This window comes from Saccopteryx leptura, chromosome 3 (genome assembly GCF_036850995.1).
Source record: "Saccopteryx leptura isolate mSacLep1 chromosome 3, mSacLep1_pri_phased_curated, whole genome shotgun sequence".
Classification (NCBI taxonomy): Eukaryota; Metazoa; Chordata; class Mammalia; order Chiroptera; family Emballonuridae; genus Saccopteryx; species Saccopteryx leptura.
Genome location: NC_089505.1, coordinates 305,923,143 through 305,945,385, shown reverse-complemented (window position 1 = coordinate 305,945,385; position 22,243 = coordinate 305,923,143). Strand labels below are relative to the sequence as shown.

Genomic DNA, 22,243 nt, shown 5'->3' with positions numbered 1-22,243 from the left:
CTTAGCAGTAAGCTTGAATTGTGACATTAATGAAGTGATTAATAGCCCTCACAGATTAAAATCACAGATGATGCCAAATTAAACAAAGAAAAGGAGAAGAAAATACAAAAAGGAGAGAGGAAGCACTTATTAGCTAGATTCTGTGATCAGTGAGAAATAAATATCTGGCATTAGAATATACATGGGTGAGATTTTAATGGGTGGATATGCTCTTAAAAGCTACAAACAAGGGACTTTTATTTATAATTATAGTTAAAGAAATCCATGAAATAGCAAAAAAACCCCACCTTATTATAATGCAATTAATATGTACTTTTTAGCCTAATAACTCAGAGTAACAACTTATCTTTCAGGTATATGAAAGGATATCAACACCAAAGAGGAAAAAGAATACTTCTTTTTTAACCTAAATGCAATTGCCAGTGAAACATGTAAATATTTTGTTTGGCATAAAAATTTTGGGGGAAAAAAAAGACAGCCATCTTTCAATATGCTAAAAAGAACCTCTGGAAACACCTAGAATTATTCCAGTCATTTAAAACCAGCTGGGTCAGAACATTTAAACACCCTGCCTTTGCAGGGCTCCTTATAAGATGATGATTAGAATTACCAATTACCATATCATCATTACTATGCCAAGTTAATTATAATTATTATTATATAGTTTCCGTGTACTGACATACAGTATATGACCTAAAGTGGAGTTTTTTCTTGGGGCGGTGGGATTTTGTGTTTCGCTTTGTGTTTGTTCTTTGCAGTGGGGATGGGTGAGCATTGCTCCTAATCCCTACCTGCTGGAGGTCAGTAAGTAACCTTATTTGCAAGTTGACAAGACAAGGTGAGAGCAGTGCATAATGGGACAGAGCAATAGTGACTGACTAACACTTGATTCATGATAATGAACCTCATTAACACTGGGCTGTGCCTAACCCAGTGAGTTCACCAGCCACAGACACAAGATAACCCCTATGGAGACCAAGAGCTGTGTACAGCAAAGCACCTGTGTGTGGCTCTCATGTTGGAATTCATGCCGGGACAAGGGAGTCGCAGGGCTCCGGACCCCAGTGAAGCTCTGAGATCTGAGAAGGCAGTCTACACACAGCAGAACTGGCCAGCAGCCAGGAAGAGCTGATGGAGAGCAAAGTTCAGCATCCTGGTGGAGCTGTAATTGAGATCCGAGGAAACAGTCCACTGGAACCCACAGGGACTGGGTAGGAAGAAGAAAGGAAGGTCCTGGACAAGCAGCATGAATGGGAGGCACTAGGGCAGGGCTAGCTGATTGAGAATTTAGGGTAAGAAGTGGAGCCTGTGGACTTTTTCTGAGATTCTGGGCAGGTGTTATTATAGTTAGCCAAAAGCCTTGAAAGTGAATAGGGAGGGAGCTGGTGCCCATGCACCCAGTACAGACAGAAACCAAATAATAACACATACTACTAACTTGGCCATTATCTGTGTATCATGGCACAAACCACATGATTCATTGATATAAATCCAAATCTTATTTCAGAATCATCCCCTTTTAACTTTTTAAGCAAAACCATTTATAAGTGTAATTAAAAATTAAAATATCAATTAACCAGGCCTTTACTTCCTTTTTTTGCCCATGCAAACTCTGCATAGAGTGCTAATAGGCCATAAATGCACTACAGTTAGAGAGAGAAGAAAAAACAAGAGGCTTTGGTAATAATCTACAAACTGTCATTTGACCAAAACAAACTAAGGATTTGAAGACATGCAAACATTTCTACTACAGCGATAGCAAGGTATGGTCATACTTCTGGAAGAAAGTATGAAGCCAATACTGAAAATGTAGCTATTTCTTCCACTCACTTTGTGTTTTCTCCTGCACCCCCAACTGTAACACACGCACGAGCATAGTCCATGTGCCCTCTATGAGAGATTTTGATTGAGAAGGCCCATTTCTGTATTTCCCGGACACTGGCTCCCTGCTGCTTTGCATGGTCTGCCCCACCTCCCCATCTATGAGCCAGGGTATAAATGGACTACCCATGAGAGTCATAGGTCCACTTCACGAACCACAAAAAGCTCTAAAGGTACCAGAACTTGCTGGTCGGAGACCTGATCAGACAGTGTTAAGTCCAGAACAGGACAGAAAAAGCACAAAGACAGCCCACGAGCATATGTGCTTAGGGGCCACCTCCTGATGCTTCTCAGCGATTAAACTGATTATAGCCAACAGCTCCCATCGTAATTATCAGAGGCCCATAGCAAGGCATCTATCTCATCAGGAAGCTATTTATAACCCAAAAGCTTTGTCTTCTTTCTCCCCAGGGTCACTCTCTACTTTGTGAGGGAGATAACAGCCACTCCAGACCCAAGGAAGCAGAGTCCATGCATTAGGGTGGGGGGTAGGAAGAGGGGTGGTGGACTCCAGAAGAGACTCTACCCAGTGAAGAACACTGGTGAGGTAATGGAACCCGCATGCCTAGTTCCACCTGGCTCAGGGCCCACCTCACATACAATGACCCAAACAGGGCAATCAACATGGGTACATTGAACATGGTTTATGAGGCAGGCCAGCAGCTCAGAAAAGCCACAAGAGAAGCTATACCCTGCCAGCTACAATGAAGACAAACACTACCCTCTTCCTGAACAGGATTAACTTTTTTACATAATGACAGCCTACTTTTTTACCTGTTTCACCACGTGCCAGGCCAGGTCCTGTGTTAAGTGCATCATGCACGTTAACTCACAACCAGCCCACAATGATCCCGGTGTTAACAGAGGTGGGATGGGGCAGAGAGAAGTCACAGAACCAGCCCCATGTTATACTAGCCCTGGCAGAGCTGGGATTTGAACCCAGACAGCCCAGCTCCAGCAGTCACAAAATTCAACTACCTCGAATATGCTAGCTCGTGGATCTCCACCACAGTAGGTCCAGGAGAATTGACAGAGTTTAATCCCCAGCAGACCCTTTGAGATTCTAATTCAATTCCATCCATTTATAAATATGAAAACTAAAACCCTGAGATGTCAAGTGACTTGCTAGAGGTCACACAGCCTGCAGATCATCTCAAATTATCCAGAATTGATGGCACTAAATAAACTAGATTGTAAGTTCCTTGGGGATCAGGATCCACTTCTTAGGGTTAGTTTTAAAAACACAGCATACAGCATATAGTGCTCCAGTCTTCAATCAAGCTTTCAAAAAATCACCATCAATTAGATTAGAAGTCTTTCTGGTATAGTCAAACCAGATCATTTGACAGAAAAGAAAACTGAGGTCCTGAAAAAGTGACATGGTTTGGTCAAAGTCATATTCGTCATTATAGTTAAGTTTGTGTCAAATGATTAATTAGCCATCTATATCTGATTTTGTCATTTCTACAAGATGGGTGACCTGGAAGGCTTTCGTTCTAAATCCATCATTCCCAAAGTGGTATGAGATTGTCATATAAGTGAATAAGTGTCTCAAGAGAATACATATGAGGGTCCCACAGGCTGCTCCGGACAGCAGTGGCTCTAGAACCCAAAGGGAGAGAAAGTGTGCATTGAGGACAATATTGCACAATGAAAAAAACTGATGCCAGCCACGGGGAGGTTGCTGACTGGCCCCCTTCCTTCTGCATTTAGCAGTCATTGCCCTCCACTATTCCTAAAGAATTTAAAGCTAACTTCTCTGGAGAGTTTCACAGGAATGAACTAACTAGAGACATCTTCAAAGCTAGCAAAACTAAGTTGCAGATCAATGTTCTAAGATTAATTTTTATATATTTTTTATTTGTTCATTTTTTTTTAGAGAGGAGAGAGAAGGGGGGGAGAAGCAGGAAGCATCAACTCCCATATGCGCCTTGACCAGACAAGTGCAGGGTTTTGAACCAGCAACCAAAGCGTTCCAGGTCAACGCTTTATCCACTGTGCCACCACAAGTCAGGCTATTTATATTTTTAAGTAAGTCTTTTCCATAGGAAAATTTTCAGATTTATTTCAGGAAAATTTTTGCATCTTGTTAAAATTTACTGCTGCCCTCCACCTATCGGGAAGTCATGAAAATGCAATTCAAATCAGGAACAGTTCCCCTTCCGGCTGAACTTACACACCAGGGACATAAGCATATTTCTAGACAAGAGATGGGCAAATATCTTCCATCCATTAATATACAGACATTTTGCAAATAAGGACTGTTGGTAAATCTTTATACATTGATCGAGAAGTTGATTTATAGCAAGAAAGTCTCAGGTCTAGAATTCACTACCCACAGTCTTGTTCACTTAAATTTCTCCCCTCTCTTTTACAAACCAAAGACAAAAACTCAAAACTTTTATTTCCTTCAAAATAATTTAAGGCCAACAAAATAAAAAAACACCTGACAAGACCAAAGCCTATTATCATTACTATTAAAGTATTATAGCTAAGAATTCCTACATGCCAGGAAGTCAGGAACTACACAACTCAACTTTATACACTTGCAAATTATGTCATTGCATCCTGCTGAAAATATTAATTACATGAATCTGCTCTTTACTTTTAAGCCACAGTAACCTGCACCTGCCTTTCTAGGTTATATTAGGTAACAGGGATTAGCATTTTTGCAGGGTGACAGTTCCACAAGCAATCATGACTCCCTGGAGGGGAATTAGACTCTGAATTTCCCATCAGGTAATACACAGCTGCCTGAAATAGGAGCAAAGAGGAATGCCTGACTCCCCACGGGCAGCTGTCACATGGCAGCATGGCTCAAGCCACCAGGCGCTGGAGGAAGTGCTCAAGAGACTAGCTTCTGAAAGGCACAGCAGGCCCCAGCTCTCCAGACCCGAGTCCCAAGTTCCAGAACAGGACCATATCAGTCAGGGCTGAAAAGGCAGAAACTGAAGAATGTAAGAGGCAATAGGAATCTAAAAAGCCACCAGACTTGCCTCCTGTCTCCTTTTTACAGATAATGAAACTAAGAACACAGCCAAAGTCACATCAGAAGTTTGTAAACTTTTCCCTCCTTTCCTCTCCATAATTTTGAAAGTCAAAGATCACTTTGGGTGATCACGTTGGTGCTGGTTTTACCACTTTTTAGATGACCTTGAGCACATCTTTATTTTCTCATCTATAAAATGTGGAAAATAAAAGAAGCTGCCATTTCTTTTTTTTTTTTTTAGCAACACTGGTTAACAAAATTATACAGGTTTTAAGTGCACAATTCCACAACACCTCATCTGTACACTGTACTGTGTGTTTACCATCCCTAGTGAAGTCTTCGTTCATCACCATCTATTCCCCCTCTACCTCCTCCATCTCTCCACACCCCCCTCTCCCTGAAAGTCCCTCAATGTCCATGAAATTTTTCTCTATTTTTTTCTTTTTCACTCAACCTCTCTATCCCCCTTACCCAACAACCCCCTGAGAGCTGTCAGCTTGCTCTCTATGTATGAGTCTGCCTCTATTTTGCTTGTTCGTATTCATTAGATTCCACATGAGTGAACTCATATGGTATTTGTCTTTTTCTGACTGGCTTATTTCACTTAGCATAATACTCTCCAGGTCCAGCCATGCTGATCCAAAGGATAAGATTTCCTTCTTTTTTATAGCCAAGTATTATTGCATTGTGTAAATATATCCCATAGCTGCCAACTTTTGACAAGGAAGTCAAGAATAAACAATGGCAAAGAAGAGCCTCTTCAAGAAATGGTGCTGAGAAGCTGGATATTCACATAAAAAAAGAATGAAGTTGAACCCTTACCTTATAACATACACAAAAATTAGTCCAAATCAGATTAAGTACCTAAATGTAAGACCTAAAACTATTAAACTCCTGGAAAAAACAAACATAGGGTAAAACCTTCTAGACATTGAATTTGGCAATGATTTCTTGGATATAACTCAAAACAACAGGCAACAAAATAAAAAACCGACAATGAGACTACACCAAACTTAAAAGGTTCTGCTCATCAAAGGAAACAATCAATAGTGAAAAGGCAATCTACAGAATGGGAGAAAATAATTGCAAATCATAGCTGATAAGTGTGTAATATGTCAACTATAACTTAAAAATAAATTTTTAAAAATTTATTAAATAAAAAATGCTTAAATAGATCTTTTTCCAAAGAAGATATACAAATGGCCAATAAGCACATGCAAAGATATTCACATCACTAATCATTAGGGAAATGCAAGTCAAAACCACAGCGAGATATCACACCCATCAGGATGGCCACTATCGAAAGAACAGAAAATTACAAGTGTTGGTGAGGGTGCAGAGAAATTGAAACCCTTGTACACTGTTGAGGGGAATGTAAAATGATGCAGCAGTTATGAAAAACAATATGGAGGTTCCTCAAAAAAAAAAAAAAGAATAGAGTTACCATATGATCCAACAATCTCTCTTTTGGGTATACATCTAAAAGAATTGAAAACAGCATCTCAAGGAGGTATCTGCATGCCCATACTCATAGCAGCATTATTCACAAGAGCCAAGAAGTGGAAGCAACCCAAGTGTCCATCAACAAATGAATGGATAAAGAAAATGTAATGTGTACATAAAACAGAGTAGTATGCAGCCCTAAAAAAGGAAATACTGTCATAAATAACAACATGGATGAACCTCAAGGACATTATACTGAGCAAAATAAGCCAGTCACAAAAGGACAAATACTGTGTGATTCCACTCATGTGAAGTATCTAAAGTAGTCAAAACCATAAAAACAGAAAGTAGAAAGGTGGCTGCCCATGTTGGGGGAGGGGAAATTACTACGTAATGGGTATTGAGTTTCACTGTTGTAAGACAGAAAAGAACTCAAGATCTGTTGTACAACAATGTGAATATATTTAACACTACTAAACTGTACAGTTAAAAATGCTCAATGATAAAGTTAATGTGAAAAACAGCTGCCACGTAGAGTTGTTCTGATGATGCTAAAGCATTTAGTATAAAGCTCGCATATATTGAACACTCAAAAATATTTGCTGCTCAAAATAGCCCTCGTTATATCCCACATATAAAACCATATCAGGTTGTTGTTTTTTTAAAATTAAGCTCTGACTTATTTTAAAAGAAATTCTAGGTCTTATAACCCCTAATTAAATCTATCTTACATTTCCTCTTGAGGTCCAATTATTTGGTTAGTAAATTCTGTTTTAGAATGCTGATGAATTGCCTTATCATTTTCCAGAATTCCTCATCTCAACGTTTTCTTTTATTAAAGTTATCACCACTAATATAGAGCTCAGATATGTGGGTAAATGGCATACTACTCCCCTTAGTATGTATCCCCTACACATACACACACACACACACTCACACACACATGCACACAGCATTCCCTCTTCAAGGGTTACAATATTCCCAACGCCAATAATATGGTCTAGAAATCTCTATGGTTAGAAACTTTTTAAGCTGATGGGAACTGAAGTCACAATAAAAACTGTAAAACTCTTCATATTTTTACACGTAGTAAAAATAATTTTCTGTGGCACACTACCTACCAATAACAACATAGTCTAGATAGTATGGGATCTGCTGAACAATGATGTAGTAGCTACTAATGCACAATTAGCTTGTATTTCCTAACATTGGCTTGCTAGAAGGCCTTTCTATCTACAAAGACATGTGTTTTCTGGGTCTCCTCCATCCAAATATTCAATACTTTCTGATTATATGACTTAGACTAGAGATTCCTATTTCTAGTTCCATGATATAAGAAATACAGATAATTGTCCCGGTTGGATGGTTGCATTGGTTAGGGTATTGTCCTGATGCACACAGCTTGCTGGTTTGATCCCTGGTCAGGGCACATACAGGAACAGACTGATGTTTCTGTCTCTCTCACTGTTTCCCTTCCTCTCCCTCCAAAATCAATCAATAAAATTAATTTTTTTAAAAAGAAATACAAGATAACAGAGTATCTTGAATGCTTAAGATAAATAATGTTTAGAGCAGGGGTCCCCAAACTTTTTACACAGGGGGGCCAGTTCACTGTCCCTCAGACTGTTGGAGGGCCAGACTATAAAAAAATATGAACAAATCCCTGTGCACATTGCACATATCTTATTTTAAAGTAAAAAAACAAAACGGGAACAAATACAATATTTAAAATAAAGAACGAGTAAATTTAAATCAACAAACTGACCAGTATTTCAATGGGAACTATGCTCCTCTCACTGACCACCAATGAAAGAGGTGCCCCTTCTGGAAGTGCGGTGGGGGCCGGATAAATGGCCTTAGGGGGCCGCATGCGGCCCGCGGGCCGTAGTTTGGGGACCCCTGGTTTAGAGCATCACTAAGAACCATTTTTCATAGGATAATTTCTTGTTGTGGGTTTGTTCTGTGAACTGTAAGATGCTTAGCAGCAACAGTGGCCAAAACATCACTAATTGCCAGTAGGCTCCCTCTAAGTCGTGATGATCAAAATTGATCCCAGATATTATCAATGAATCTCCTAGTTGAGGATCACTATTTAGGATGACCTGTAACCTATGCAGTTTTCCATAGGGAACTGAGATTCAGAACACACAACACCTAAGTACTGTGAATGGCTTAGAAGTGGGAGAACCAGGCAGCTGTGGAATCCCTCTTTTTTCTCTATAACAAGGAGACAGAAAAGGCTGGGTGAGAACACTGGTCCCTGCAGGAGCACCCAACACAGCGGACCACAGTGATATGAACCCACAGTATCCATTTCTGAATATTCCAGTTTCCCTCTCCAAAAAAGACACAATCGAATAATCCAAATGACCAAGTATGTTTCTTCACCTTCATTTACCTTTGAAGGCTTCATTCTGAAAACGCCGACTCTAAAACTCACTTTGCCTCCATTTTTCCTTTCTAAAACCTGCTTCCTCTTTTTAAAATGATGTCCAAGCCTGACCTGTGGTGGCACAGTGGATAAAGCATCGACCTGGAACACTGAGTTCCCCGGTTTGAAACCCTGGGCTTGCCTGGTCAAGGCACATATGGGAGTTAGTGCTTCCTGCTCCTCCCCATCTTCTTTCTCTCTCTCTCTCTCTCTCTCCCTCCCTCTCTTATCTCTCTAAAAGTGAATAAATAAATCTAAAAAAAATGATGCGCAAAAGGAATAACTTGTGATTCCCCCACACTTGAAAAAACTTCTCATAGTTGATATACAGACATACATCAATCAAAATGTGCTAGAACACTGCATAGGCTGGAGAAGTGGCTCTGCCATCCAAGGGCTTTTCCAAATTCCACTGATGTGGTAAGGATTTGTCAAAATAAAGATTGGCTTCTAATCTATAAATCAGTTCAGAGGCAAAACAAGTTGGCTGTATGACTTGGGAAAATTCTTTACTCTCATTTTTATTTTACCATCATAACTATTTTTAAGCATACAATTTGATAGTGTTAAGTATATTGATATCATTGTGCAACAGATCTCCACAACTTTTTTACCATAGTAACTAAAATTCTGTACTCATTAAACACTAACTCCCCATTGTGCTCCTCCCCTGAGCCCCTGGTAATCACTATTCTACTTTCTGTTTCTATGAATGTGACTACTCTAGGTACCTCATATAAGTGCAAATATACAATATTTTTCTTTTTGTAACTGTCTTCTTTCACTTAGCACAGTGTCCTCAAGGTTCATCCATGTTATAGATGAAGGTGTAAGAATTTTCTTCCTTTTTGAGACTGACTAATATCCCATTATATGTATATATCACATTTTTTTATCCATTCATTCACTGATGGACACTTGGGTTGCTTCAACTTCTTGACTATTGTAAATAATTCTGCTATTAACATGGGTGTGCAAATCTTTTGGATATATACCCAGAAGTGGGGTGCTGGATCATATGGTAATTCTATTTATTTTTTTATCAATTGATTTTAGAGAGATAGAGAGTGGGAGAGAGAGAGAGAGAGAGAGAGGGAGGGAGGGAGAGTGCGAAAGAGAGAGAGAGAGAAGGAAAGGACTCATTTGTTGTTCCACTTAGTTGTATATTCGTTGGTTGCCCTGACTGGGGATCAAACCTGCAACCTTGGTGTTTGGGGATGATCTAACCAACTAAGGCAGTCATTCTCAAAGTATGTGCCAGGGCACACTGGTATACCCTAGAAGATTTCCAGGTGCGCCTATGGTATTCCAGAGAAATATGTGCCTGTTGGGGACCAAACAACCAACAGGGCTTTTGGAGTTTAGATTTTGGGGGGACAGAGGTGTGGGGAATTGGCTGTAAGCTGACATCTGCCCAACCCCCCACCTCACTTGCCTGATTAGGTTGCAAAAGGCTGTTAAGCTGTGGTGCTGGATTGTTTACACTACCCCCCCCCCCGCCATGTTCCCTGGAAAGACTGGAGGCAAGTTTCTTCTATCCTTTGTTTGGTGTAAAGTTAAGATGATATGTAGGTGAGGGTTTTCTGCACTCAATACAATTAAGAGTAAAAAGAGAGAATTCTTCAATGTATTGACGAGGAAATGAGAGTTTGCCTTTCAAATATACAGTATACCCAAACATTGAAGAAATCACTAGGACACATCAGGCTCATGTTTCTCATAAACACAAGAATGAAAAAACTTAACACATTCATGCTGGGATCTGCTGAATTTACTAAATCTTACTAAGAATGTATCTATATATATAAAAAGATAACTTTTTTGTCGTGTTTTTATTTTTTAACCCCTTTTTTACAAATTCTAAAAAGCTCAAAAAATGTAACATAAAAATGTTTTTTAATGTCAGGATAAATTTAATTTTGTCATATTTATTTTGTTTAATTATCATAAAAGCGTGCTTGGACTTCATAATTTTTCTTTAATATTTGACTTAATTATTACAACACATTTCTCAGGAATTTGTATATAGTGCCCTACAATTATTTGTAAGATTTTAAATGTGCCTTGACTTCAAAAAGTTTGAAAACCACTGAACTAAGGTAATGAGCCTGGGCTAATACTATTTTTAATTTTGTGAAGAAATGCCATATTGTCTTCCACAGCATAAATCCTTTCATCTTTTATAGTCTGAGTTTCCTCACATGTCAAATGATTTCTTTACAACGAGGCTGAATGAGACAGTCTCTAGGACAGACCATTCCTACTGGATGAACTCAGCCAACCTGTCCATTCAGCCCCTTTTCTGTCAGGTCACCTCTGCAAAAAGAAAAACAAAAAACTTCTGATCCCTAGTCTCCAAAATCATTTCCAAAATACTCAGATCTTACATGATCTGGCAACAAACTCCCAAGTCACTGCTGAAATTTCTAGATTGCTTAAAAAGGAAAAAAAAAGCAGAGCCAAGTACATGGGTTTGTCTGCTTTTCGTCCACCAAGAGGCCTTGTAAGGTGAGCTCGCCTGGGGTTGCAGAGCTCACAGCCTTAGCTTTGACATGCAGAGTCCCACCACCCAAGAGACGCCCTTCGACATAGAGCCTTCAGGGTGGTGAGATGAATAAATAAAGCGGTGCTTCCTCTGGTCAATGTCAAAATGAACACTGTTTGTCCGGGGCCACTTTCTCTCACTGAACTCAGCAGTGATCACGACATCATATGACTGTGGAATTCAAAACAGTAGCCGCAGCTTATGAGACACCCCAAATGGACATCTTGCTTCTGCAAATGCAATCAGAGAGGGTGGGGTTCCTCCTGATGAAGTAAAACTTGATGAGCAGCTGATTTTGCAACAGTGGCTCCAAACCCAGCCCAGAGAGAGATGTCCAAAGAGTCAAACATCTGTGATCTTTGGACTCTTGCTGCTTAAAATATGGCCCTTGGGCCAGCAGCTTTGGCCTCACTGGGAGCATATGAGAAATGCAGAATTCCAGGGCCCACCCCATCCTCATTTTAGAAAGACACCCTGAGGACTTCTGCACACATATGTATAAAGCTTCAGAGGGACCGTTTTGAACCACGCAGATAACAGAACTCCTAGCAATGCAAAAAAACAAATCATAAACACTATCAACAGGGCTGTTTGCTGTTATCTGCAGGTGAGCTGAACACTCCAGTGTGCACCCCACTATCTTTTCCATAGGGAAGCTGTAAACCCTTAATATTTTCAGTTAGAATTTAAACTTTGCTTATCAACATCTTGGACCAACTAGTTTGTCTTACAGGTGAAAGCAAGCCCCAGGCAGCTGCTATACATTCAGTAACTGCTAAGGGGTCCAGAAGCTAGTCCATCTGACACACATTAACTGTCCCGGGTATATGTAAAAGTCACCACATCCTGACACGAAGCTACCACAGGCCCCGGTGTCCAGGGTCATCTCCTCAAATCCCTCAACCGTCATTCGCCCTCATGTGTGCTTTCAGTGGAGATTATTTTATTTATTCACGATTTGTACAGAGACAGCTTCCCAAAAGCATTTTATGTGGCTTACAAAGATGAACACACTGTAAACAAGACCAGCAAAATTAAAGCAGATTTAAAAAAAAAAAAAGCAAAGCACAGTGAAAAGTCCTAGGGGATAACATGTGCCCACTCTTGCTGCTTCCTGGCTCCCCACCCCCACCCTCACCCCCATGCTGTCCCTGCGGGGGGGGGGGGGGGCGGGAATGGGGTGGGGAGAGGACTCATGTAATTGATAAATTTGAAAATAAACAGGGATGTCCAGCTCAACACCTCCTTTTTGCTTTTTGGGCAGAGATGGATTAAGGTAGGTTGAGGCCCCAGGCGCAGAAGAAAATATTGGGCCCCTTAAAAGAAGAGAGAGAGACAGGGAAAACAAAAATACATGTTAACCATATTTTTAAATAAATAAAAATTATGTACTATTAATGTTAAAATTGCACATATGAAATCAAACTTGATGTCATTAGAAAAAAGTGTCAAGTTGGAGTTTTGCGGGGCCCTTCAGAAGTCGGGGCCCAGGGCGTGTGCCCGGTGCGCCTGCGTTAAATCCACCTCTGCTCAGAGGAGTAAAACTCCTGCCCTGCTCCTTCTTCGTGTGTCTTAGCTGTGCACCCCAGCCCGGCCCGCATGGGAGACCCAGACTGCCACACTGAGGCAGTGCGGCACTGCCTGAGGCTGGATGGGTAGGTCTATTTAACGCCTGGATTATTAGACGTCTATTTGCACAAAGATATGGGCTACATTCTTCAATCTCTCTTCTATCACTCATTTCTTAATTAACTCGGAACTCAAGTGAGGGGAAAAGGGCTGTTTATTGGGCCCTTTCAAATCCCCACAGAAAGATCAGGAAAACAACTAATACTAATAAGCCACTTAGAATAGGTTATTAATACTGATCAGGAAAAAAAAAAAGGCTTAGGCCCTGGCCAGTTGGCTCAGTGGCAGAGTATATACCTAGTGTATGAATGTCCCGGGCTCTATTCCCAGTCAGGGCACACAGGGGAAGCGACTATCTATCTGCTTCTCCTCCCCAGCTCCTCCCCTTCTCTCTTTCTCTCTCTATCTCTCTCTCTCTCCCTCTCTCTTCCCCTCCCACAATCATGGCTTGATTGATTCGAGCACGTTGGCCCCTGGCACTGAGAATGGCTCTGTGGAGGCTTCATGGAGCCTCCATCTGAAGTGCAAAAAATAGCTTGGTTGCGAGCATCAGCCCCAGATGGGCAGAGCATCAACCCCAGATGGGGGTTGCCAGGTGGATTCCAATCGGGCGCATGCAGAGTCTGTATCTCCCCTCCTCTCACTTAAAAAAAAAAAAAAGCGTTGATTTTTCTGGCTGTTGAGGCAAAAGAGAAAGCATAGTCAGTATGGCAGATACAACTGGAGGCCACTCAACGCTCACACTACCCTAAGGCATCTCATTTGCTTTCCCATACAGACAGAAAATCTAAACCCGCCTTCCCCCAAATCGTGTCAGCCAGAAAAGGCCAGGGGACTCTGTTCTGGTCCATGGGACAGACTGAGAGTAAGAAGGCACAGTGGTGAAACTGGGGATACCACAGAACCCCTAAAACTTCAAAAGACCTTTCGTCATGTTGCACGAGGCACACGTACATATTACATAAATGTTCTACATTAAAGAAAGATGTCGTCAACGGTTGACATGCAGACAGCTCTGGTGACAGAACATGGTTTCTCAGAAAGTTCAGTTAATCAGAGTATGACATTGCTGCCACACTGATCCAGATTCTCCTATAAATGAGTCTAAGGACTGATTTCCTACACAATACTTCTTGCCTTTTATCCAATTATAAAAAGATAATATTGGCCCTGGCCGGTTGGCTCAGAGGTAGAGCGTCGGCCTGGCGTGCGGGGGACCTGGGTTCGATTCCTGGCCAGGGCACATAGGAGAAGCGCCCGTTTGCTTCTCAACCCCGCCCCCCTCCTTCCTCTCTGTCTCTCTCTTCCCCTCCCGCAGCCAAGGCTCCGTTGGAGCAAAGATGGCCCGGGCGCTGGGGATGGCTCCTTGGCCTCTGCCCCAGGCGCTGGAGTGGCTCTGGTCGCGACAGAGCGAGGCCCCGGAGGGGCAGAGCATCGCCCCCTGGTGGGCAGAGTGTCGCCCCTGGTGGGCGTGCCGGGTGGATCCCGGTCCGGCGCATGCGGGAGTCTGTCTGACTGTCTCTTCGGAAAAATACCAAAAGAAAAAAAAAAAAAAGATAATATTTATGGGTGTTCAGACCCAGAAAGAGTAAAATCTCTCTCACTCCTTTCTCTGCCCACTCCCTAGGATGAGTTTGAACACTTGCACACACAAAGTGCATTTAGTCCACAAAATATTACCGTGAGGAAAACAAATACAATAATCCTGACATAGTAAGAGAGGCTGGGAGAAGTTAAGAGATTGGCCTGAAGTCCCACGACCAGTCACCGTCACCGGCCGAGCCAGACTGCAGTACGCTTCCTGCCTCCCATCCAGGGCTCCCTCTAAGGCAGTGGTCCCCAACCCCCGGGCCACGGACCGGTAGCGGTCCGTGGGCCATTTGATACCGGTCCACAGAGAAAGAATAAATAACTTACATTATTTCGTTTTATTTATATTTAAGTTGGAACGATGTTTTATTTTTAAAAAAATGACCAGATTCCCTCTGTTACAACCATCTAAGACTCACTCTTGATGCTTGTCTAGTAAGTTCGACAATTATATTTTTAAAAATACCATGGTTTTTATGCCGGTCGCATAATTTTATTTTGTGCATTTATCCGTCCCACCCTAAAGGCTGGTCTGTGAAAATATTTTCTGACATTAAACCGGTCCATGGCCCAAAAAAGGTTGGGGACCACTGCTCTAAGGCACTGTGCCTTCACACCAACCCTTCCTTGCGGTGTGAAGGCAGGGCTGACACCAGGGAGGGGCTGTGGCTGCCCCACCCTGCTAGGCCAGTGGCAGCCCATGCCAATCATCACCCTGAATATCACCCAAAGTTGGGGCTTTCTATTCAAGAAATGCATCCTTTTTTTCCCTCCCCCTTTCCCACCTGGTTAGCCACTTTTTCTCATTTTTCTTTTAATTCATGAATTTCTTGTCCCAGAACGATCACTTGGGATACAATTTTCTCTCTCCTTGAGATACAATTACAAATCATGGTGTTGTGGCTAACCTTACTTCTTAACACCTACAAAGCTTTCTCTGTGCTCCAGGTCAACACTAACCCTCTCCCCTTGCTGAGGGAGTTAGGTATTTAGTGGGTATAAAGGCTGCTATATCTCGTCTATAACCACATCCTTCTACAGTTAAAGCAGCCAGAATGTTAACATCGCACTTTCAAAGGGTTCAGATATACCTTTGCATTTCATTTCAATGGTTTTAGCATGAATTGATGTATTTGTTCCTGCCTGCAGTTACTAACCTACTACCTGCTTTGTTTTTTCCTTCCATGGTTGTAATGTGAAGTTAGAAAGACTGACAAGAGGGTTAAGAAAGGGGGAGGTAGTAAAAAGGGTAATCTAGAGGAATAGTTTTGTGAAAAGTACCAAAGATATTTAACTAGTTGTTTACTGGGAAAAAAAATTCCACACCCTAATAGGTTAGCACCACTCATGTTCCAAGAATACAGTAATCCCTCTTATTTGAATCGTATGGAAGTAACCTATAAAACCTGCTGTGCACAGGTGATGTATTATGGAACGGAACACCCAAAACCTATGTAATTTTATTAACCAATGTCACTCCAATAAATTCAAATTTAAAGAAAGGCTTTGAGAATGCTCTTATCTTGATGACGTCAGGCCGGCTCTGCATCCTCTGCACCATTCTGAGAACTCCACTGTGCATGCCAGCCTTTGGTTCCTGTCAGCTTGCCAGAGTGCATGCAGCACGGAGGGGAGTTCAAATGCCCTGGGGTCAGACAGGTGTGGGTTTGAAGCCCAGGAGCAATTGCTGAAACTCTCTGAGCCTCAGTTTCCTCTTCCATAAAATAAGGAAATCATATCATCAGGCCATTGGGGATATTCAATAAACAACCCATGGGATGTCCCTGGTACTCCAGCCACTGGAGCTTTTACTGAGATCCATTTAATATAAAGCAGAATTCTCAGGAGTTTCCTAAGGCATCCATCAAAATTACCCCCCCCCAAAAAAAAGCATTATTAATAGATATCTAAAAGCAGGGGTGGAGGAGAAGAAGTAAAGGGAAGAAGAAAAAGGAGGAAGGGAAGGAGAAAATGGAACTTCCCTCCCCTTGTACATGTCACTTCACACCCCTTCCTGGAACTGTCAATATTTCTGAAAGCTCCTCAGGTGCTGGGACAATGGCTCATTTCCGGTCTTCCCAAAAGTAGCACAGTCCCCAACAGAGAATAAGGACTTCATATGTACTTGCCCTTTTTCTTCTTGGTGGGAACCCACTACCAGAAAAGTTAAATCTCAGGGCTCTTACTAGTAGATGTTTATTGTGTAGGGCTCTGCCTGTGTTTCTAACGAAACAAATTTGTGTCACTCATACCCAGAAGTGGGCTAGAAGAGAGATCCAAATTTTCAAAATAAATAGAGGCAAAGATCAGCAAGAATATGGAGTTAGGTACACAGACTCAAGGCATCACTCTAAAGGGTACTTATTTCAGAGGGAGATATGTACCTTTATGATGAAAAGACCTGGTGGTCACCCTCTCAACCCTGTGGTTAAACTCAGTGTCACTAATGAATGCCCAGGTGCATGTAATATAAAACACACAGCATCATCCATAAAGTTGCCTGACCAAAAATGTTTTGTCTGAGTCAAATCAAACCTTTAGACTGAACTTCCAGCACATAAGAAATATATGAAATAGGGGAACCAGGTAAGAGGCACAACCAGTTCTAGATTATAAAATGTTAATGAGCCAAATGCAATGTACAAGTGAGTCTTGATTGGCTCCAGATTTGAAATATATGTACATATAAAGCTTCAAGGAGATAACTGAGGACATTTGAATATGGAATAGATGTATGAGGACATTAGGAAATAATTATTAACTTTCTTAAGATGTTAAAACTCCTGCAGCTACATAAAAGAAAGTCCTGACTTCAACTTCTTGTGTGCTTGAAAATTTGTCATTAATAAATGTTAGATGCCTGACCTGTAATGGCACAGTAGATAGTCAACCAGGGATGTAGGGATGTTGAGGTTGATGGTTCAAAACCCAGGGCTTGCTCAGTCATGGCATATACGAAAAGCAACTACTACAAGTTCATGCTTCCTGCTCCCCCACCCCCTGTCATTCTCTCCCTTTCTTCTCTCTCTAAAATCAATAAATAAAATCTTTTTAAAATAAATAAATAAATGTTAGAAAACATGAAAGCAAAGTAACAAGCAAGCTATTCCTCTCTGCCCCAAATGGAAGTTTTTTTCTCTTACATTTAATAGTAAAAATGAACTATGTAGAAAACTCTTGTGTTAATGCATTCGGGCCAGTTACTGGGGGCTATGAATGGCTCAGACACCCTCTATAACAGGTTCTGGGGACAACAGTTGTACTGTGGAAAGAACACAGCCCTCCTAATTGGGTATCATTTTCACTGTCCTTTTGGAGCCTTATTATTCCCACATCAAGGATCCTATCAGCACATTGCTAATAAGTTGTTAAATATACCTGGTATTTGCTTTTTTTTTTTTTTTTTTTTTTTTTTACTTACCACTTTTTTATAAAGTAAAATCCTTCATCTTCTTTTAGTTGGACTCCGGTAGAGAAACAGAAAAACAAATATTACATCCAGAATAACAGCTATTCATCCTTTCTAAGGGTTCAGGTCCATCCCTTAGAAATTCAGTTTTGAGGGGGCAGTTAGTACAGGGAGGCGCTGACAACCACACAGATTTCTAGGAACTGTATTTTCCTAGCAGCTGCAACGGCTACCTGGCCCCACATGAGAACTCTGTGCTTAACCTGTTCACAGGAGCCAATTCATGCAAGTCAACTCACCAAATTCAAGAGCCACTGCTTTTCAGAAAATAATAAGGGATTCCGCTCTCAAGTTCATATAATTGAGGGTCTTCAACCAGCAATAAAAATATCTTAGATAAACTTTATGACTTGTGATGTTGCTTCTACATAAAGACAACCTAGTTATTTGATATCACTCGAGTTTGTTTGTTTATGTGATGCAGGCGATATGTTAGAAATGCAGGTATGAAGGGAATACAGTATGTTTTATGTAGTCTGCATACTTCGCTACCTGAGCTGCTGGGGTCAGGAAGGAGAAGCAGCAACTTCACTCCACACACAACTACTTCTAGTCCTTCCGGATCCTTTCTAGAGGACAGCTATTAGAAGATAAACTAAATAAGTTAGAGCTAAAGTTAGGTGGAGAAAAAGAGAGAGAGAGAGAGATTATCTTATATTTTAAAGTTTGTATTACTTGAGAAAATAATATGAAGTTCAAGTCTGAAAACTAGTTCAAAGAGCTCTCAACTTTTTGATTCTCTCCCAAACTGAAGCACATTACCCTAAAGCCAAAACATAAATAAACTGAAACTTAATGTTATAATACACATGTAATTCGTTGTGTAGAGATATAAATATACATAAAATCTCCAAGAAAACGTGAAAGTGTTTCCTTTTGAGAGGACAGGAAAGTCTTACCTAGGTACAAGGATGCATTTTCTTTCTTGACATTGTCATCTAAGTAGGTTGGTCCCAGGGTATAAATAGGTGTGGAGCCCATTCCAATGAGAATCTGTGCACAAACGAATAAGGCCACATAGACCCAGTGATTATTTCCTCCCGAGTCCTTCAGGCAGGCGGGAGGTTCCAAAGTCCCGGAGGAGTTGCCATTCTGACACAGGCCGTTGTTGGAGGCCGAGGCGTTCAATTCCTGGATCTGGTAGGGAGGCGAGATGAAATGAGGTAAAGCGAAGAGGGCAGCCCCGATGGCGATGAGAAGTCCGCCCACTGCCAGCCACAGCGGCCGCCGACCCCGGCCACCAAAGTAGCTGACAAACACCACCACCACCAGGCTCCCGATGTCAAAGCAACTGACCAGCAGCCCTGACTCGGAACTCTTGAGACTATAGCGCCTTTCGATGGTGGTGATGACACTGCTCAGGTATCCAGAGACCATTAACGCCTGAATGAAGGTCAAAAAGCACATGCAAACCAGGAAGCAACGCGAATCAGTGAGGACCACATAGAAGCACCTTCTCCCCTGAAGCGTGGCCAACGTGGACGACACTGACATGGCTTGGTTGACGTCCGCCCTGTGGTTGCAGTCCACAAGTCCCGCCATCTCTGCTGAAGTGGACGGGGCAGAGGGACTGGGGGCCAACCGGCTCAGGCCTTGTTTCAACTCTTGGTGGCCCAAAAAATCTGTACAGCCCGGCTTGGCGCCTACACTCGAGGGGCTGAGATCTGGCCGACAGGAGGTGCTGTTCAGGGCAGGTAAACTCTTGGACCTAAAGGTCTCTGGTTTGCACTTCCGTTGGAAAGTTCCTCCTGTGGCCGGGGCTTGGAGCTGCTCTCCCACCTGGGGCTGCAGCCCAGTGCCTTCGTCCATGGCTCTTAAAATTCAGATTCAATCGCTGATCACATTCAAGTCCTCCAGCGCTTTTCATCCACCAGCACGAGGGGCCGAAGCCGGGCCCACACAGTCGTGCCCACCAGGGACCGGGGCTGGGAGATACAGGGCCGCGCAGCAGGACATCCTCACCAGCAGGGAGGCGCCCGGGGCATCCCGACCGCAAGCACGGCCCCACAGCTCCGCAGCCACGTGCCCCGGAGGGTAGGGTTCCTCCCGGTCCTGCGATGAGCCCTGCTCGGGGTCCACCTCCAGGCCGTAGCTCGCGGAAGGAGCCTTGTGCGTCCCGGGTGCATCCCCTCTGCAGCTGCCTCTCGGCCAGCCGCCCCGAGCGAGAACGCCCCGTACCCAGTGTGGGGGCGCTTAGCACTGATGACCGCGCTGCATCCCGCCGGGCTGGCTGGGCCAGTGGCGTGCCGTCCTCGCCGCCTCCTTTGGAGACACCCGTGGGCGCAAAGATGCCAACCTGTAAAGCAGAGAGTGGGTGGTCAGCAAAGGGTGGCGGCGGCTAGGGCTGGAGTCCCGGCGCCCCACGGGCCAGCACGGACTGGCGCAGATGGTCTCAAGAGGGACCCACGGAGGAGCGAGGAGCGAAGCCCCGGAGGAGGAGGTGGCTGCAGGCTGCAGCCTAGAGCGGGAACAATAAGTAGTAGGCAGTCGGCAGAGACCCTCCCTCATTGTCTACGGAGGACCTGCCCCCGCCCCGCCCCTTTTGCCTTAAACAGCGCATCTGCTTTTACGTGTTAATAATTATCAACCTGGCAGCTCTGACTCAGAGCAGTGTTTTTTTATTCGAGTGAACTAATTGCAACCTTTCGGTACTCCTACTCCATTACTCAAAATAGAAAATGTCCGAAAGAACAAAGGAAAGTTGTTGTTTTTTAATATATAAACACAGTGCATTCCCAGTTTCCGTTTTCAAAAAGAAAAGAAAGGCGAAAGCTACGTGTGCACAAATGTGTATACACACTTCTGTGCAGGCACGTGTGCGCGACTGGAAGTGAATCCGTCTGCTGCATCAATTTAGAGACATACTCAAAGTCCAAGGCAGCCGCAAAAAGGTCAACGTGCTTGCCTCTTTATTTCCAACACTAAAAATAACTCCCCACGGAAAGAACTCTTCAATGACAAATACCAGGAGCGTTTGAGGCCGCGGTCCACACCGAGTCCCAGCACCCAGTGTTAATAAGCAAAACCGAAAATCAGTTTGCTCCGCGGAGGGGTGGGGAAGTCACAACCAAACAAAGAGATGCGGGCGCGGAAGCCCACGGAGCAGTCCAGGCACGAGGTGGCCGGCAGAGAGGTGTGCTGTTTACACTGAGCGCACCCCGCGAAGGTGGGCCCGGGGCGCGCGCGCGCGCACACACACACACACACACACACACTCACACACACTCACACGCCCGGCGAGTCTGTGAAGGAACCCCCCGCACCAGGCTGAAACAGACGTGACCCTAGGGTAAGCCCCCGCCCCTAATCTCAGGGACTCGCGCTCCATTCCTCTAGCCCGGAGGGCGGGGGCGCGGATGTGCACCAGGTGGGAGAGAAGAGTAGGACTGCGCTGCATTGGGTTTCGTTCTGCGGCGCGCTTTTGTGATGCTGCTGAGAAAAGAAAGGGGGAAGGGGAAGGGGAAGGGAGAGAGGCTGGGCGGACAGGGGCAGCAGCGCTGGCGTCTACCTCGGCTCGGAGGGCCAGACCGGCTCCCAGATTCCCCGCCTGCCAGCCGCTCACAGCCCGGACTTCTCCGCCGCCTCCCAGCCCCGGTGCCTTCCCGGGGAACCCCACCCGCGGTCGCGCTCCGAGCCGGGGAATCCCGTGAACACCCTCCCGCGCCCGTGGCATCCGAGCCCTTGCCCGGGTAGGCACCCACACCTCAGCGCGGACTCGGTGACCAGGGAGCTCTCAAGGCCGGCGTGGAATCCCAGGGATATCCCCTGAGCGCGCGCGCTCACACAGACACAAAGCCCGCGCGGGGCAGGACCGCCGGGTACAACTCGCCGCGCTGCGGGGGCGCACACACCGCGGCTACTCACTCGTGAGTCTGTCGGTCACGCCGGCCGGCTGAAGGTGGAGCAGCCGGAGGCGGACTGGGCGCGTGCGGGAGGAGTTGGGAGCCTCCTGGGGAGGCAGCGTCGGTCCGGCCGCGGGGAAATCGGTGAATGAGACTGTGACTCAGGCTGAACTCTTCCCTCACGCCTCGCCTGTCACCCAAGCTTCTCTTCCTCTCCAAACAGACACACGCGCACAGAGATGCGCCGGGAGCGGAGCAGCAGAGGGCGCAGGCGCGCGGGCGGCCGCCCAACCCAGCCCAGCCCAAAGGCTGCAAGCCACCCAGCTGCCCTTCACCTGCCAGCGGGGAGGGCAAGGAGCCCTGAAGCCTTCAGGGCGCAAGTCTCCAAAAAGTCAGCTGCTGAGGCAGAGAGTCCATCCTGAAT

At 44.1% G+C, this 22,243-nt stretch overlaps 1 protein-coding gene across 1 annotated transcript in view; it reads right to left on the bottom strand.

The window, feature by feature from the left end:
- SLCO5A1 (solute carrier organic anion transporter family member 5A1) overlaps positions 1–22,025 on the bottom strand; it is a 133,547-nt gene extending 111,522 nt beyond the window's left edge. The window contains exons 1-2 of the mRNA XM_066378917.1: positions 21,842–22,025; positions 18,877–20,273 (exon numbers count right to left, since the gene is read on the bottom strand). Coding sequence (XP_066235014.1) covers positions 18,877–19,786 — 910 coding nt within the window. The 5' untranslated portion in view covers positions 19,787–20,273; positions 21,842–22,025. The remainder of the gene's footprint in view (positions 1–18,876; positions 20,274–21,841) is intronic.
- Positions 22,026–22,243: the final 218 nt, after the last annotated feature.